This window comes from Pelophylax lessonae (genome assembly GCF_965119305.1).
Source record: "Pelophylax lessonae genome assembly, chromosome: 1".
Taxonomy (NCBI): Eukaryota; Metazoa; Chordata; class Amphibia; order Anura; family Ranidae; genus Pelophylax; species Pelophylax lessonae.
In genome coordinates this window covers 67,728,055-67,747,053 of record NC_138768.1, presented here as the reverse complement: position 1 = coordinate 67,747,053, position 18,999 = coordinate 67,728,055, and the positions used below count along the sequence as shown (strand labels likewise).

The window sequence follows — 18,999 nt, the reverse complement described above, 5'->3', positions numbered from 1 at the left end:
TGCAGTTTTACTGTACTTTTTATGTATATATATATATATGTGTGTGTGTATATATATATATATATATATATATATATATATATATATATAGTGCCTTGCGAAAGTATTCGGCCCCCTTGAACTTTGTGACCTTTTGCCACATTTCAGGCTTCAAACATAAAGATATAAAACTGTAATTTTTTGTGAAGAATCAACAACAAGTGGGACACAATCATGAAGTGGAACGAAATGTATTGGATATTTCAAACTTTGTTAACAAATAAAAAACTAAAAATTGGGCGTGCAAAATTATTCAGCCCCTTTACTTTCAGTGCAGCAAACTCTCTCCAGAAGTTCAGTGAGGATCTCTGAATGATCCAATGTTGACCTAAATGACTAATGATGATAAATAGAATCCACCTGTGTGTAATCAAGTCTCCGTATTAATGCACCTGCACTGTGATAGTCTCAGAGGTCCGTTTAAAGTGCACGAAGACCTGGCCCTCCCTCTAAACTTTCAGCTCATACAAGGAGAAGACTGATCAGAGATGCAGCCAAGAGGCCCATGATCACTCTGGATGAACTGCAGAGATCTAAAGCTGAGGTGGGAGACTCTGTCCATAAGACAACAATCAGTCGTATACTGCACAAATCTGGCCTTTATGGAAGAGTGGCAAGAAGAAAGCCATTTCTTAAAGATATCCATAAAAAGTGTCATTTAAAGTTTGCCACAAGCCACCTGGGAGACACACCAAACATGTGGCAACAATGCAAAACGTTATGTTTTGCGTAGAAGCAACAAAGCTCATCACCCTGAACACACCATCCCCACTGTCAAACATGGTGGTGGCAGCATCATGGTTTGGGCCTGCTTTTCTTCAGCAGGGACAGGGAAGATGGTTAAAATTGATGGGAAGATGGATGGAGCCAAATACAGGACCATTCTGGAAGAAAACCTGATGGAGTCTGCAAAAGACCTGAGACTGGGACAGAGATTTGTCTTCCAACAAGACAATGATCCAAAACATAAAGCAAAATCTACAATGGAATGGTTCACAAATAAACATATCCAGGTGTTAGAATGGCCAAGTCAAAGTCCAGACCTGAATCCAATCGAGAATCTGTGGAAAGAACTGAAAACTGCTGTTCACAAATGCTCTCCATCCAACCTCACTGAACTCGAGCTGTTTTGCAAGGAGGAATGGGCAAAAATTTCAGTCTCTCGATGTGCAAAACTGATAGAGACGTACCCCAAGCGACTTAAAGCTGTAATCGCAGCAAAAGGTGGCGCTACAAAGTATTAACTTAAGGGGGCTGAATAATTTTGCACGCCCAATTTTTCAGTTTTTTATTTGTTAAAAAAGTTTGAAATATCCAATAAATTTTGTTCCACTTCATGATTGTGTCCCACTTGTTGTTGATTCTTCACAAAAAAATCACAGTTTTATATCTTTATGTTTGAAGCCTGAAATAAGGCAAAAGGTCGAAAAGTTCAAGGGGGCCGAATACTTTCGCAAGGCACTGTATATATATATATATATATATATATATATGTATACATACATACATACTTTAACTTATTTATAGTTTTTTTATTATATGATAATTTATGATTTTGTGTTTCAAACTTTATCATGCCCGAGATGTTATAAAGAAGAACGCACAGTAAAAAAACAATCATTAGTAAATAGCTGGTTTGGGCTGCTCATTCTTAAGAATGACATGCAAAATAATGGTACCGCTTTTAGCACCTAAAATCCAAAAGAATCATACTGCCAGGGAAGTTAAAGTTCATGTGTGTGTAAAGGCAGGTGTCCCAATACTTTTGGTAATCTAGTTTATGTCAGCACTGACAACAATTTTATTCAAGATTTAACACTGTAAGTGTGTGTTAGTGTATGTAAAGCCAAAAATGTTTGTTTTAGTTTGGATAGAAGTTTGTAAAGATTAGAACCCCTGTGAGTTTTTTTTTTTTTTTTTATTGCATTGGGTGACCCCCACTGGGAAAATTTACTCCATTATCTACCACACAAAATGTGATGGGAAATCCAAAATTTTTTTAATTGTCACAGCAACAGAAGATGATAGCAAATTTTCCAATAGGGAAAACCACTCTAGAAAAAACTATTACCCCTCAGTCTGCTCTTACTTCCTGCTGGACAGCAAGAGAAGGAAAATCTCTAAAATTAGGCTATAACAGCAAAAAAAAAAAAAAAATGAATTCCTTACTTTATGCTTAGACTCGCCACTAAAATCACAAGAAACGGTCCTGTGAAGTCCACTGGGGAATCTGCGCTTCCAGGAGTGTTGACCTTATGGGTCCCATGTAGCTCTTACTGGTTCCTCCTACTTAACTCCACGTCATTTTTGTATCCGAGGTCAGAGGGAGACTTCGGGAAGCCATTTCACAGGGTTGGTGACATGGGCAGTAAGAAAAGTATTTACACTCTTGCTTTGTTTTTGCCATATAGAAACATAGAACAGTGATGACAGAAAACGGACAAAGTGGTCCATCAAGTCTTTCTTATATACAGTGGGTACGGAAAGTATTCAGACCCCCTTAAATTTTTCACTCTTTGTTATATTGCAGCCATTTGCTAAAATCATTTAAGTTCATTCTTCTTCCTCATGAATGTACACATAGCACCCCATACTGACAGAAAAACACAGAATTGTTGACATTGTTGCAGATTTATTAAAAAAGACAAACTGAAATATCACATGGTCCTAAGTATTCAGACCCTTTGCTGTGACACTCATATATTTAACTCAGGTGCTTTCCATTTCTTCTGATCATCCTTGAGATGGTTCTACACCTTCATTTGAGTCCAGCTGTGTTTGATTATACTGATTGGACTTGATTAGGAAAGCCACACACCTGTCTATACAAGACCTTCCAGATCACAATGCATGTCAGAGCAAATGAGAATCACGAGGTCAAAGGAACTGCCTGAAGAGCTCAGAGACAGAATTGTGGCAAGGCACAGATCTGGCCAAGGTTACAAAAAGATTTCTGCTGCACTTAAGGTTCCTAAGAGCACAGTGGCCTCCATAATCCTCAAATGGAAGACGTTTGGGACGACCAGAACCCTTCCTAGAGCTGGCCGTCCGGCCAAACTGAGCTATCGGGGGAGAAGAGCCTTGGTGAGAGAGGTAAAGAAGAACCCAAAGATCACTGTGGCTGAGCTCCAGAGATGCAGTCAGGAGGTGGGAGAAAGTTGTAGAAAGTCAACCATCACTGCAGCCCTCCACCAGTCGGGGCTTTATGGCAGAGTGGCCCGACGGAAGCCTCTCCTTAGTGTAAGACACATGAAAGCCCGCATGGAGTTTGCTAAAAAACACCAGAAGGACTCCAAGTTGGTGAGAAATAAGATTCTCTGGTCTGATGAGACCAAAATAGAACTTTTTGGCCTTAATTCTAAGCGCTATGTGTGGAGAAAACCAGGCACTGCTCATCACCTGTCCAATACAGTCCCAACAGTGAAGCATGGTGGTGGCAGCATCATGCTGTGGGGGTGTTTTTCAGCTGCAGGGACGACTGGTTGCAATCGAGGGAAAGATGAATGCGGCCAAGTACAGGGATATCCTGGACAAAAACCTTCTCCAGAGTGCTCTGGACCTCAGACTGGGCCGAAGGTTTACCTTCCAACAAGACAATGACCCTAAGCACACAGCTAAAATAATGAAGGAGTGGCTTCACAACAACTCCGTGACTGTTCTTGAATGGCCCAGCCAGAGCCCTGACTTAAACCCAATTGAGCATCTCTGGAGAGACCTAAAAATGGCTGTCCACCAACGTTTACCATCCAACCTGACAGAACTGGAGAGGATCTGCAAGGAGGAATGGCAGAGGATCCCCAAATCCAGGTGTGAAAGACTTGTTGCATCTTTCCCAAAAAGACTCCTGGCTGTATTAGATCAAAAGGGGGCTTCTACTAAATACTGAGCAAAGGGTCTGAATACTTAGGACCATGTGATATTTCAGTTTTTCTTTTTTAATAAATATGCAACGATGTCAACAATTCTGTGTTTTTCTGTCCATATGGGGTGCTATGTGTACATTCATGAGGAAGAAGAATGAACTTAAATGATTTTAGCAAATGGCTGCAATATAACAAAGAGTGAAAAATTTAAGGGGGTCTGAATACTTTCCGTACCCACTGTACCTAGAACATTTTTTTTTTAAATGTAAATATAAATAATAATAGTTAAAATATGACGTATTGTTCCAAAAGCAATCTGTGCATGCAAAACCTCAGTGTTAATCTATAAAGTGAAAAATAATTATGCATTGCAAAGATAAACAAAGACACCAAGTTATTAAGGAAAAATTCCAGATTCTCTAATCCAATAAATAATATACCAAGCGTAATTCCTCAGAAATGTGAGTGGAAAATGCATTTACTGGTAACGGTGTGAAAATAAATGTACTAGATCCAAAAATCTCTGAACAAATAAGTTATTCCTGCATGAGGAATAGGGAGCTCACTGATCATTCATTTTGGGGTTAGTATATATTTTGTGAACAAAATGTTTGTTTCAAAGCTTCCGGTAGGCTATTGTTTGCTTTATCATATGACAAGAAGGGATGAGTGGAATTCAGAGTTTGCATTTTCCTAAGATTTCTTTGAAAATCTGAGCTTTTTGGAGTCATTTTGGTAAAATACATTAAAGTCAGCGGGGAAGGTGAAATAAGGGCAATTTTAGGTGATCCTAAGGCCCCTTTCACACATACAGTTCATCAGTTCAGTCGCGTCAAAATGTATCAGTTTTCCATCCGTTTTTCATCCGTTTTTCGTCTGTTTTTCATCTGTTTTTTATCCGTTTTTCATCCATTTTTTCCGTCAATTTTTCGTCCGTTTTCATCCGTTTTTCATCCGTTTTTTTTTTTTTTACCTCCACTACCAATGCAAAAACGGATGAAAAACGGACCGTTTGTCCGTTTACATCCGTTTTCCGTCCGATCCGTTTTTTTGACAGATGAAAAATAGGTCATTCATCCGTTCCAAAAAACGGACATTGACGGAAGCGGATGAAAACGGATGTTAATGAATGATCATCCGTTGTCATCCATTTTTACATAGAGATGCACTGATGTCCGTTTTTCATCCATCAACGGATGGATGAAAAACAGACAAATGGACCGTATGTGTGAAAGGGGCCTAAGAGTTACAGAAGCTCCTTTTGAACTCTTCTAGACTGGTTATTGTGCTAATATTTAATAAAACTGTGAAAAACATAAAATTAAAGTCTAGCTAAATCATTATAATTTTTTTTTAAATAAAGTGGGAAAGGATTAAAACCCATGTTAGGTTTTAAGTGCATTTTGTTTGTTGTATGTGTCCCTGTTTCAAATTTTCACTCGCTTCGTGCCTGATAAAACCGTTGTCATCAAGATAGAAAGTGAGAGTAAAGCTGGCTATACACCAGTTGAATTTGGTTAGAAAATGTTTTTCTTTATCGTACATTATGGGACACAGAGCTGGTAATAATTACTATTTGGGTTATACGCTACCTTAAAGTGAATGGATACTGGCAACCAATGGAAATAAAGTTCCTCCTATATAACCCCTCCCATACAGGAAGAACATCAGTTTTTTCGCCAGTGTCTTGAAGGTGGTGGTCATGGCTGTTAAAGCTTTCCAAGATTTTGTATTGTCCCAGAAAAAGGGGCGATCCATTCAAAAGGCTAAGCCCTAAAAGGATGGTACCCAAGCCTTGGTAACCAAAGATCCGAGGTTTACCCTGTAATGTGGCCTTCGGGCGCTGGACCCTTGGAAATGGAATCCTGGTTAAAACTTACCAAAGGTGATTCCAGCAGGGTGCTCTACAGGTCCAAGGGAGTGGCCTCCTACAGCTGGAGGACCCAGATCCTTGAAGGTCTTTGACAGAGCCCGCCGTGATGGGTGAAGTTTGAATTCTATTGCAGGATTCTGCGGCGGGACTGGTAAGAAATTCCTTTTCCTTAAAGGTTTAAAAAAACAGAAAGTTTTTGCTGGTATGTTCAATTTGATTTTCTAGAGGTTAGTGGAGTCAAATAAAAAATTGTTTTTAACTATACCAGCAAGAAAATTTGAAGGAGCAGGGTGGACATTTTTTCTTGAATTAACAAAAGTCCAACTGTGAATGTGTTTTTCATTCCGGAAAAATTGTACATTGTAATATACGTGTTCTAGGCAGGTTCTAATATTTGTTCTAATATTTGTTGTGTTCCATTCAAGCAGCATGTCTGAAGGATATTATAAGGATTTTGAACAAAATTGGTTGACTCAGTGATGGCACAATAATGTTCTGATGAGTTCTGATGAGCTTTTTTCAGAATTTCTGCAAAAATGTTCAAACAAAATTCTACTGGTGGTACTGTGTGCAGCTTTAATCCTTCTTAAGCTGGCTGCACATTATACAATTTTTCTTGTACAATTTTTCTTTAGATTTACCAAAACCAAATAACATGATGTCAAACCTAAACACTTTCAAATTGTATTTAATTAGGCAGGCCCTTGCACTACATAGTTGAAGGTAAATCTAAAGGAAATTGAACAAAAAAAATAAAATTGTATAATGTGTATTCAGCTTAAGAGAGCTCAAGATAGTAGTAACAACCTGACCGATTCAAATCCTTCCCTACTCTAAATCTAAAGAAAAAAAAAATTATATACATTTTAATTCTTAAAGTGGAACTGAAGTGTTTTTTTTTTTTTTTTTAATGCAAGAAGGAATGTTTTTTTTATAGCAGAAGAGACCTTAAGTGCCGGTTCACACTAGTACGACTTGTCAGGCGACTTGGTCAGCCTGACAAGTTGTGCACCGTCGCGGTCCATTGTGTAGTACAGGAAAGGTTCTAATAGGAGCGACACAAGTCGCTCCAACTTAGAAAAAGGGTCCCGTACTACTTCAGGGCGACCTGGAGCGACTTGCATAGACATTCATTTTATGAAGTCTGTGCAAGTCGCGCCGAATTCGCGGTGCACGTACTTCACAGGTCGCCCCCGAAGTCGTGCCGCTTCAGTGTGAACCGGCACTAAATGTCTCCTCTGCCATAAACATTTTTTCCTTCCAATTTGGCAACTTTTTTCGAATTTTTTCAACAAATTAAATTCAAACTACAACATCTTACAAAGCCATCGACAATTTAGCCCCCAGTTACATCACTAGCCTAGTCTCAAAATATTAATGTAATCATTCTCTTCATTCCTCTCAAAACCTCCTGCTCTCTAGGTCTTTTCCAGAGCCTCTCCAGTCCTATGGAACTCCTTACCTCAATCTGTCCGATTATCTCCTACTCTATTAGCTTTTAGACGATCCCTGAAAACCCTCCTTTTCATAGAAGCCTATCCTACCCACACCTAACAACTGTACTAGGGATCAACCGATTATTGGCAAAACCCATATATCGGGGGCCGATATGCACTTTCCCCAATATATCGGAATCGGCCCCGGAGGTTACCGATATTGCCGATATTTCGGGAAAGTGCTTGTACCGGAGGGATGCCTGCAGCTAGAGGCATCACCCCGGTACCAGCGTCTATAGCCAACGGTCGCTGTCTTGTAATGACAACGTTGCGGCTGCAAGGAGCGGGAGGGGATGCTCCCCCCTCCCACCGCCTTCCGCGGCTTGCCCGGGTCTCCCATCCCACCAGGAGACCCGGGCAAACCAGCCTGCACGGCCGCCAAAGACCCGATCAAAGCCGCATTCGGCTCTGGTCGGGTCTCCATGTAAAAACCCGGAAGTGATGTCATGACATCACTCCTGGATACTCGGCGCAGATTCAAAAAAACGACGGCATTCAAAACAGCCAAATTTGGCGTTTTGAATGCTTTTAAGTGGAGAGGAGGGGTTTGGGGTCTTTTAGACCCCCAGATCCCTCCAAAAGAGTACCTGTAAAAAAATAAATAAATACATTTAAAAAAAAAATGTTTCAATGTAGGAAAATATCGACCAATATCGGCCGATACCGACATGCGATGACCAAAATATTGGTATCGGCAATAAAAAAACTATATCAGTCGATCACTAAACTGTACTTTCATTTTCTCAATCAGCTCATCCCCCACAGTTAATGCCTTTTATTTCACTTGACACTCCCTTCTAGATTGTAAGCTCTAACGTGCAGGGCCCTCTAATTCCTCCTGTATTGAATTGTTTTGTAACTGTATTGTCTTCCCTCATATTGTAAAGAGCTGCGCAAACTGTTGGCGCTATATAAATCCTGTATAATAATAATAATAATTGTAGATTGAGCTGCACATGTGTATAAATTCTGCATGCTTTGAAGGCCAAAATGTAATAAGTCCATGCCGAGTGTGGGATTGACATCATCCAAGGCCAGCCATCAGTATAGCCAAAGTCACCAAACCTGGCACACACCGCATCCCTTTGGGAAGTGAGTGTGCCATAATGTGCATATTTGACCAACCACAATGAGGATTTTGTTCCATTTGAAAGCCCAACTCCAGCCAACATTTTTTTTTTTTTTCAATTTTGTTACATCATGAAGAAGGGTTAGAACTTTGTAGTCCATGTCTTGTGAAAGCAACTTTAATTTAGTAAAGAAAATTCCTTTAAATATAGTTTTTTTATAACTTTTTTTTGCTTACAGAGCCATTGAAATATAATTTATTTTTATTAATATTTTAGCTGGCGTTGTTACCGAACAGCGTGTCTGAATCCAGCAAACAAATCACAGCTGACAAAGTACTGGCTTCCACCATGTATGTTCAAGGACCACCAGGGTTACCAGGAGCACAAGGACCCCCAGGTAACAATACAGAACACACTACAATCTCTGCAATACTCACCGAGTGTACATGTGAAAATTCCAACCATGTGTGAATAAGTGCATCGCACGGGAATCACAGCACAGGAAATGAAAATAAATGTAGAGGCTAATCAGAAACAAACACGTGAAATAAATATTGATGATCTGTAAGTCTTTGATGTAGTCATAGCACTATTGTACGCTGCTTTTATTTTTGCAATGTAAAGGTTTCCATATATACTATTAGATATAAGTATGTAGGAATAGCAAATAAGTCTACTTTTTTCATCTTATTAAATCTACTTCTTTTTTTGGGAAGAAAACCTGTGCTGACTCCTACTTCTAAAAACACTTGTTTTCCTGGCTGGCACGCTGACTGTCAGGCAATGAGCATTGCTGATTGGTAATAGCTGCTGTCATACCATCCATCCCTTAGACTGGGTTCACACTAGCTGCGGCCGCGGCTCACAGTAGGGGGTCCGGTGCGTGTCTGTTCACCTTTCAGGTGCAAATCAGGTCTGAATATTTGCCTGATTTCCGACCTGAACTGGGCCAAAAGCGAGCGGGGGCTGCCCCAAAGCTGCGTGAACCGACTCCATTGAGAGCCAGTCACACTCTCCTGTCCTACGAATTGGATTCGGGGAAACCCCCCACCCAATTTGCATAAGTGTGAACCCAGCCTTACCTTCATCCCGTCTGATCCCACTGCATGGTTAGCTATAGGAATAGCTGCTGACGCATGCTTATAATCAGTGCTCTAAGTGGCCCAAAAGAGGTGCCGGTACTCTATTATAGCCTATAAATATTGTCACCCACCCCACATCAGGGTCCCCACAGAGTACCCCCCTGGCCTGGGCTGGGCTGGGACTCCGGAGCAGGGGGACTCACTGGTGGTGACTGGTCTGGCTCTGGAGTGGAAAATATTCTTTGGGGGGGGCAATTGAGGGCGCAGATGTCCAAAATGAGTGTACTGGTACGCTGAGGCGCACAGAGAGGTGGCGGTATGCTCAAGAGCCATATTTGGAAGTGGCGGTACTGAGTACCAGTGCATACCGGCCCACTTAATGCACTGATTATAATGTAATTTCAGCAAGCTTTGACGCTTCCAGGACCTCTCAGAGTTTTATATACAAAAAAATAAAATATGTGTGTTCAGCTGTATTACAACTAAAAAGAAAAAAAAAGCTGGAGAATTTTCTTGCTTTATCAATGGTATGAGTGCCAGGATTGTTAACCACTTGCCGACCGCCGCACTACTATTTACTGCGGCAGTCAGCTGCTCCTGGGTAAAGTGACGTAGACCTACGTCGCTCGCCCACGAGCCTGTAGGGGGCGCGCGCGCGATGCCGGCCGCGTGCTCCAGCCCCCGCTTGTTCCCTGCCTTCCCCGTGCGTGTGACCGGCGGCTCTGATGTACACCGGCCACTCGCGATGTTCCACAGGAGAGGGAGAAGGACGGGCGGCTGATGTAAACACAGCCGCCTGTCATTCTCCCTGATGTAAGCACAGAGGCTATGCGATCCTGCTATGTAGGATCGTATGTCTCTGTGGTTACATCACAAGCCACACCCCCCCCACAGTTAAAATCACGCCCCTAGGGACACACTTAACCCCCTTGATCACTAATAAAGTTAACCCCTTCCCTGCCAGTGTCATTTTGACAGTAACAGTGCATATTTATAGCACTGATTACTGTAGTAATGTCACTTGTTCCCCCAAAAGTGTAAAAAATGTCAGTCAGGGGTCCGATCTGTCCGCCGCAATGTCGCAGTCCCACAAAAAAATCGCAGATCACCACCATTACTAGTTAAAAAAAAACAATAAAAATGACATAAATCTTTCCCGTAATTAGTAAACGCAATAACTTTTGCGCAAACCAATCAAAATACGCTTATTGCGATTTTTTTTTTTACCAAAAATATGTAGCAGAAAACAAATTGGCCTAAAATGTTAAAACATTTTGATTTTTACATTTTTTTTTTTTGAGAATTTCACATAAAAAATGTGAAAAATATTGTTATTTTTTCAAAATTGTCGCTCTTTTTTTGTTTATAGCGCAAAAAATAAAAATCGCACAGGTGATCAAATACCACCAAAAGAAAGCTCTGTTTGTGGGAAAAAAAGGACGTCAATTTAATTTTGGTACTGCGTCGCACGACCGCACAATTGTCCGTTTAAGTCACGCAGTGCCGAATCGCAAAATAGGGCCTGGTCTTTGAGCAGCCAAATCCTCCGGGGCTTAAGTGGTTAAAGTAGATACAGTATAAACTTATCAAAACCATACCTGGGAACTCTTTGCTCTGGTTGCCAGGTCAAATCTTTGCAGTGTGTACGTATGTTGTATGTATGTGACTGCAATGTGTATTTATGTTGTATGTACAGTATCTCACAAAAGTAAGTACACCCCTCAAATTTTTGTAAATATTTTATTATATCTTTTCATGTGACAACACTGAAGAAATGACACTTTGCTACAATGTAAAGTAGTGAGTGTACAGCTTGTATAACAGTGTAAATTTGCTGTCCCCTCAAAATAACTCAACACACCAGCGCCACTCATTGGTCAGCATTTCATATGGTTAATCTGACAACGATTTCTTGATAATTCTTTAATCATTGCAAAATGCATAGAATCATACAGCATTTGTCTTTATTTTCCACTGTGGACCTCAGGCAGGCGGGACCCATTTTATAATTATTATTTTGAATGCTACGATACAAACAAAAGCTTGAAAAGCACAGACTGTTTACCATGACTACCTCAACAATTACTGCATTTTATGACATGTTAACTTTTTCCATTCTCTGATGTTAAAATCTAATTTGAAAGGAAATATGACATTCCGGATCTAGTCTGGAAACACTTTCATCCATTCCAAGCTCATAAATTCAGATTTGACTTTTGCATTTGCTTGGAAGGGGGATGTATCAAAGGTCACCTGAGTCTTGTCTCTACTGTTTGTGGAAGTCCCAAAACAAAAAGAAAAACGAAATAAAAAAAAAAAAAAAAAAAGCATTTTGGTATGAGCAGTAAAAAATTTTTTAAAGTTTGGTGAAAAAGAAAAAAAATCTAAAGATATTTTTTTGCTTTAAAATAAAAGTAGAAATTATACTTACTTGCTTTATGGAATGGCTTTGCACTTCCTCTTCAGGAGGCCCCCGCTGGTGCTGTCTGGCCTTTCCTTCTGTGTGCTAAGGGGGCACCTGTGCAGGCGTGCTCCTGAGCTGGGCTGTGTGCATCTACAGACACACATGCAGCACCAGTAAGCCATGCCCCCCTTGCTTCCTCCTCAAAAGAGTTTGACTGACAGTGTCATACCTATGCCTATGGCTCCTGCTTCTACCAGTGTCTCAGGAAGTGGGGGGGAAGTGTTGAAGCTGGGACAGCGCTGGATCGGTTTGAGGAGACAGGGGAGGGGGAGAAGAGGTAATGGAGCAGTTTTTACCTTACTGCAGGGAATGATAAGGTAAAAAAACATTTTGACTTTAAAAACCACTTTAACCACTTGCCTGCTGGGCATTTTTACCCCCTTCCTGTCCAGGCCAATTTACAGCTTTCAGCGCTGTCACACTTTAAATGGCAATTGCGTGGTCATGCAACTCTGAACTGTACATATAAAAAAAATTTCCCCCACAAATAGAGCTTTTTTTTTTGTAGTATTTAATCACCAATGTTATTTTTATTTATTATTATTTTTATTTATTAAAAAAAAAAAACGAAAAAAGACAGAATATTTTGAAAAAAAATATATATGTTTTTTTAGTTTCTGTCAGAAAATTTTGTAAATAAGTAATTTTTCTCCTTCACTGATGTGCGTTAATGAGGCTGCACTGATGGGCACTGGTAGGCTGCACTGATGGGGTGGCATTGCTAGGCACTGATGAGGCAGCACTGATGAGGCGGCACTGAAGGGCACTGTTGAGGTGGCACTGATGAGAAGGCATGCACTTTGTATATTGTGATTAGCACAGTTGATGTTTTTAATACTTTATTAAGCACAAGTTTTTTATGCAAGCCTATTGTTTCACACACAAGCCATATATAATTTAAACTTGTATTTATATGTATTTATTATAAGTGGTGTCGCATACAGCATATGGGAAACATAGAGGGAACACAAAATACTTCCCACACCACAGTATATGCTGTAGGTACATAACACTATACTACCGAGTACTATTTGTACATTTTCAGGGTTACTGGTAACAACATACCCCTAGAATTACAGGTAGATGCTTTGGTGTCAATATCAAAATAATTGCATAACTTCACACCACTTAACACAGGAAATTCCCAATCCCCTATACCATCCTGCTACAAGGTATGCGCTGTAGATGTAATATCTTATATTACAAATAATATTCACTGACGAGAAGGCACTAATATGCAGCACTGATAGGCACTGATAGGTGGCACTGATATGCAGCACTGATGGGCACTGCTAGGCAGCACTAATATGCAGCACTGATTAGCATTGATAGGTGGCACTGATATGCAGCACTGATATGCGGCACTGATGGGCACTGATAGGTGGCACAGATAGGCGGCATTGATGGGCATTGTCAGGCGGCGCTGATGAGCATGCACAGATAGGTGGCATTGATGGGCACAGATTGGCATCACTGATGGGCACAGATTGGCATCACTAATGGACACTGTTGAAGCCACACTGATAGTCAGGGCACTGAAAGAAAACACTGCTGGCGACCCGCTCCTGAACTGATCTGTGGTTACAGCGGACTCAATGTCTGCCCGAACCCACCAATTGCACAGGACACTGGCAGGAACATGCATCTTTGACTTCTTCTAGTCAAAGTGCCTCCCCTATAGTTAGTAGGCACTGGTTAGGCACACAGTTAACCATTTGATCACCCCTGTTAACCCCTTCCCAGCCAATGTCATTAGTACAGTGACAGTGCATATTTTTTAGCACTGATTACTGTATTAGTGTCACAGGTCGCCAAAAAGTGTCAGTTAGGTGTCCGATTTGTCCAGCATAATATCTAAGCCCCGCTATAATTTGCTAATCGCTGCCATTGCCAATAGAGTTGATCGAACGGTTCGGGTCGACCATCGGTTCGACCCGAACATTGACTGTTCGAAATTCGGCTGAATTCCGAACTTTTTGTGGTAAAAGTTCGGAATTCGGCACCAGAACCGCCCAAAATGCAATGGGTCAGGAAGTGGGCTTTAAAAGCCCGTGATTGGACCAGAAACATGAGTAAAAGCCAATTGAGGGGGCAGGAGGATGCTAGGAATGTGATTGGAGTGACTAGGGGGTCCAGAGGCCAATCAGTAGTGAATACGCCCCCCATTATATAACTTAGCCCCGCCAAATCTCTAGACTGTAATACAGGGGCTGTGGAAGAGAGTGGAAGCAGTTCTGTTACTCCTGCTGCAAAAGTGTCATTTAGCAATTATTAGTGTGAGGAAAGGGATATCTAGTGTAGTTAGGGTACTATATACCACTATAGTTAGATTCAATAATCTAGTTTCTGTAGGGAAAGTGTTAAGTGTCAGGGTGACCGTAGTGTAGTTTAGGGTGAACTGGCTCTGACTGCTATGCCAGGGTGACCGAACTCATCCATGTCAGGGTGACCACAAGAAGAAAAAGATAATTTTTCTTAGAATTTTTAGTAGAGCAGGGATGGGGTTCCGCTCCTTTCACACCTGGGCGTTTTTGTTTCAGGTGTTTATTGGGCTTTTTTGTGGACGTCTTTGGAGGCAGGCATGACATCTGAACTTCTGTGTAGGGGTATATATATACACACACATATATGTATATATACACATACACACATATAGGTGTGAAAGGAGCGGAACCCCATCCCTGCGCTAATGAAATTATTTGCAGGGATGGGGTTCCGCTCCTTTCACACCTATATGTGTGTATGTGTATATATATATATATATATATATATATATATGTGTGTGTGTGTGTGTATATATACCCCTATACAGAAGTTCAGATATCATGCCTGCCTACAAAGACGTCCAACAAATGCCCAATAAATGCCTGAAACAAAAATGCCCAGGTGTGAAAAGAGCGGAACCCCATCCCTGCGCTAATACAAATTCTAAGAAAAATGATCTTTTTTTCTGGTTCTGGACATGCTATAGAGCTGAAACTTCACAGGTACACATTTTAGACCGCCCAGACACTAAATCCAAAGAAATCTCATTTTTTTTTCAATAATTTTTTCAATTATTGGCTCTCTATCAAAAACGACAATTTTTAAGAACTGTTTTTTTGTGTGATTAATAGTCCCTGGGGCATGACCCAGAACCCTAGGCACTTTTTAGTGGCATTTATTGGGTTTTAGGGCTTCAAAATTGTGTTTTTTGATTACCGAAGTTCAGGTCCCATTGATTTCAATGGGGTTCTGGAATCTTCTGGCCGAAACAAACTTTTCAAAAGTTCGATCATCCCTAATTACCAGTAATAAAAAAAGAATGAAAGAATAAATGCAAATATCCCATAGTTTGTAGATGCTATAACTTTTGCGCAAACCAATCAATATACGCTTATTGGGATTTTTTTTTTTTACCAAAAATATGTAGCAGAATACATATGGCCTAAATTGATGAAGAAATTTGATTTTTTACATTTTTTTTAATTGGATGTGTTTTATAGCAGAAAGTTAAAAATATTGTTTGTTTTTTGTTTTTTTAAAGCTGTTGATGTTTTTTTGTTTATAGTGAAAAAAATAAAAACTGCAGTGGTGATTAAATACCACCAAAAGAAAGCTCTATTTGTGGGGGGGGGGGGGACAAACATTTTATTTGGGTGCAGTTTTTCACACGACTGTGCAATTGTTAGGTAAAATATTGCAGTACTGTATCGCAAAAAAATGGCCTGGTCATGAAGGGGGGTAAAATTTCCAGAGGACAAGTGGGTAATGAATAAAGACCGACCTGCATTCATTTGTATCTGTTATATTGGCCTGGAGTTCAGTTTTTCAAAAAAAACAATCATCATGGTAAATGACAATCATAGCTTAGCGAATTAGGGCTATTTGTAGTTATAGTCATAAATGTAGCACATAGCAGGACTTGACATTGGAAAAGGTAACATAGAAACTATAGAGAAGAAGATAGGCAACTGTTTACTATGAACCCTCAGTTATATTTCAGCCATCGCAAGATTGGAAATATTCTCACTTTTATTTTTCCTTAGCCCTATTGACTTATCTTAGCTATGAGCCACATAAGGAAACAAAGATTTATATCACAGATCAGACGTTGGCTAAGCTAGGGGTGGCAGGTGTGTCACTGGGGGGGGGGGGGGGAAGCAGGAGGAGCCCTTCCAACCTTATACTGTGCCCTCATGTGCCCCCCCCCCACCCCCAATTAATACACATTTTTTTTTGTCTTTTTGCTCTTTTTTTTATTTAAGAAAAAAAAAGTTGGCAGTTTGTTGCAACCACAGCACCATCAGCTGAAGAAAGCAGAGCACTAAATTAAATAAATAGGCACCGTGGCTGCAAAACGCTCCCTCACGCCACCTACTTGATCAGGGACAGGGTCAGGCCAGCGTAGCGCGGGCATTAGTGTCTGCGGCGTGCCGGCCTGACGTCACGAGACACGGCAGCATGAGACTGTGTGCATCTGTGCAGTGTCCCAGCCCAGCAGAATGGACAGCAGAGGAGTGGCGCAGAGCCAGAGCACAGGAAAGGAGGAGCGAGGCATACATATTAGAGGTTGAGCTAAGCAGTTGAGTTGTGCAGTGAGTTTCCACTGCACATTTTACAGTCATACCACCCTCACACCCCTGCAAAGGACAATGTGGGCTGACAGAATTTAACAGCTGGACATAGCAAACATGTATAATACATGTCGGTAAGTTTGCTATGTCCAGCTGTAAAATTCTGTCAGTGGTGACTGGTGTGAGGTCAGTACATACATAATGCCTGTACTAACTCCCCTGCACTGACAGCATTTTACAGCTGGACATAGCAAACTTACTGACATGTATGAACTGACTCCATTGACAGAATTTTACTTTTTACAGGACATACAATTTTGCATTTGATGCCCATTTTAGGATATATAAAGTGGTTGCATTTGATGCCCATTGTTTTGTCTGGAATGTTTACTGTTTATGCGTTGATGCCCATTGTTAGGAAGTATAACATTTATACATCATTTATATATCCTGATGATGGGCATCCAATACATAAAGTGTTTCCATCTGAGGCCCATTGTCAGGAATATTTAATGCTTATGTGTTTGATGGCCATTGTCAGGAATATTTCAAATTTACAGTATGTGTTTGATGCCCATTGTCAGGGGTATATATATATATATATATATATATATATATTATAAAAACCAATAGGAAAAAGTTACTTGCACACTATCACAAACCTCTAAGCACATTTAAATAACTGGAGGTTCTCTAGTATCAGTACACTAACACTAACTGCATTCTATTCTTGAAATATATATATATATATATATATATATATATATATATATATACACACACACATACATATACATATATATATATATATATATATATGTATATATACTGTGACAGGAAGTCAGGTAAATCTGTGGGTGTTGTCACAGACAGGAGATACATTTCCACCTTGTTTAGAAAATTCACCAATTACTATAGGGTGTCGGCTGCAGAGGTAGCCAGAAAGGTGTTAGGACGTTGAAAAGGCTTCACCTGTTCAGGATGAGGCAATTAAGGCCTCTATAAGTTATCCAGAGGATGATTACTGATTGCTGCCTCCTGAGGCTGTGTGAGCTGAGGAGAGCAGTCAGCTGAAGACTTCTCAAGGTGAGGTCATGGACTTTTTCTGTGTGAAAGGAAAACAAATGGACTATTGATTGTCTGCTGTATGACCAGCAGTGTTTGCCCAGCAGTAGGTTGGGACAGACTCCCTAGGTAGGTTCCTGTGTGTGAAGGTAGACACCCACAGTGGCCAGGGTTTATTTTATTTTATGTTTGTTTTGAAGTATGCTGTTTTTGATGCTTGCACTTGTGTGAAGAAAATTGCAAGAATAAACCATAGACTGTTGTTTTCAACTACTCCTCGGCTATCTCTCTGTGTAACGAACCCCTGCCAAGGGGTCACCCTCTCTCGCTACCGAGCTAACCCCTCACAATACCTATATATATATATATATATTTGCATATGTTTTTTTATATAAAATTGTGTTTTATAGTTGTCTCCCCCCCGTCCATACTTTTGTCCCTGTCTCCCCATGTGCCCCCCCCTAAATATGAAAGCTGGATATACCACTGAGGGGTGGAGGCAAGCAGCAGCAGAGAACACAAATCTTGATACAATAACATAACTGTTAAGAGCTTAGCTGCATGTATTTATTTTATTTGAATTTTGATATAACAAGATTTTATTTCTTGATGTATGTTTCAAGGATTACCAGGTCCTAAAGGAAGTGATGGCCAACCAGGTCCCCCTGGGCCTCCTGGTCCCCCCGGCCCACGAGGATTCATGGGCCCAATGGGACCATCTCCTGAGATTTCACATGTCAAACAAGGAAGAAGAGGTCCTGTGGTTAGTATTATGTTGATAATATCTGTTTTTCTCTGATCACTCATTTCAAATGACAGATTTAGGACTTCTCTTATGTTTCCTTTTTTCTCTAGAACTCCTTTCCACATCAAATCAGACCTTCACCAGCTTAAAAAAAAAATTACAAATGTGCTCTCGGAGCTTATCTGCTCTTATATGCATGTATGTAGGGCAAAACAAGGGCTCCCTTCCTCCTCCTCCCCATCCCCCCAATGACCAATAATTGCCCTGCTGTTGTCTCACTATATAGTAGAGGGCAGAAAAAAGATGTTCTGGATGACAGGGCTGTTGAAGGGAGCCCAAAGAGAACTAGTGACCAAAGAGCATTTGTAATATATAGCACTAGGGAATATTATAAGAGTGCTGTTTACAGAATTGACACTTACAGAAAGGTGTAGAAAGAGATATCTTTATTTAAAATTTACATTACCTTTACCAATTTTCCCTGATCAATCCACAAAAACATATAGTCAATCCAATCTATCTACTGTATGTCCTGGTTTAAGTATCTAACAAAATAATTTTCATCTATCCACTCATTGAAAGACTACTTAACTTTAGTAAGTGACTTTGGATTTCCAGTAATTGTTGATCGTTACAGATAATGGTTCTAATGGAGTCCTTTCTCATTCAGAGCCCATGCATGGCCAAGTCTTCCATTTTCCTACACATAGTCAGATGTGGGCTTTTTGCCTCCCCATAAAGGGTCC

At 40.4% G+C, this 18,999-nt stretch overlaps 1 protein-coding gene across 1 annotated transcript in view; it reads left to right on the top strand.

Annotated features, from left to right (window-relative positions):
- Positions 1-18,999, top strand: part of CCBE1 (collagen and calcium binding EGF domains 1) — a 572,626-nt gene that overhangs the window by 538,111 nt on the left and 15,516 nt on the right. Inside the window, exons 7-8 of the mRNA XM_082251853.1 lie at positions 8,618-8,738; positions 18,132-18,271. Coding sequence (XP_082107979.1) covers positions 8,618-8,738; positions 18,132-18,271 — 261 coding nt within the window. The remainder of the gene's footprint in view (positions 1-8,617; positions 8,739-18,131; positions 18,272-18,999) is intronic.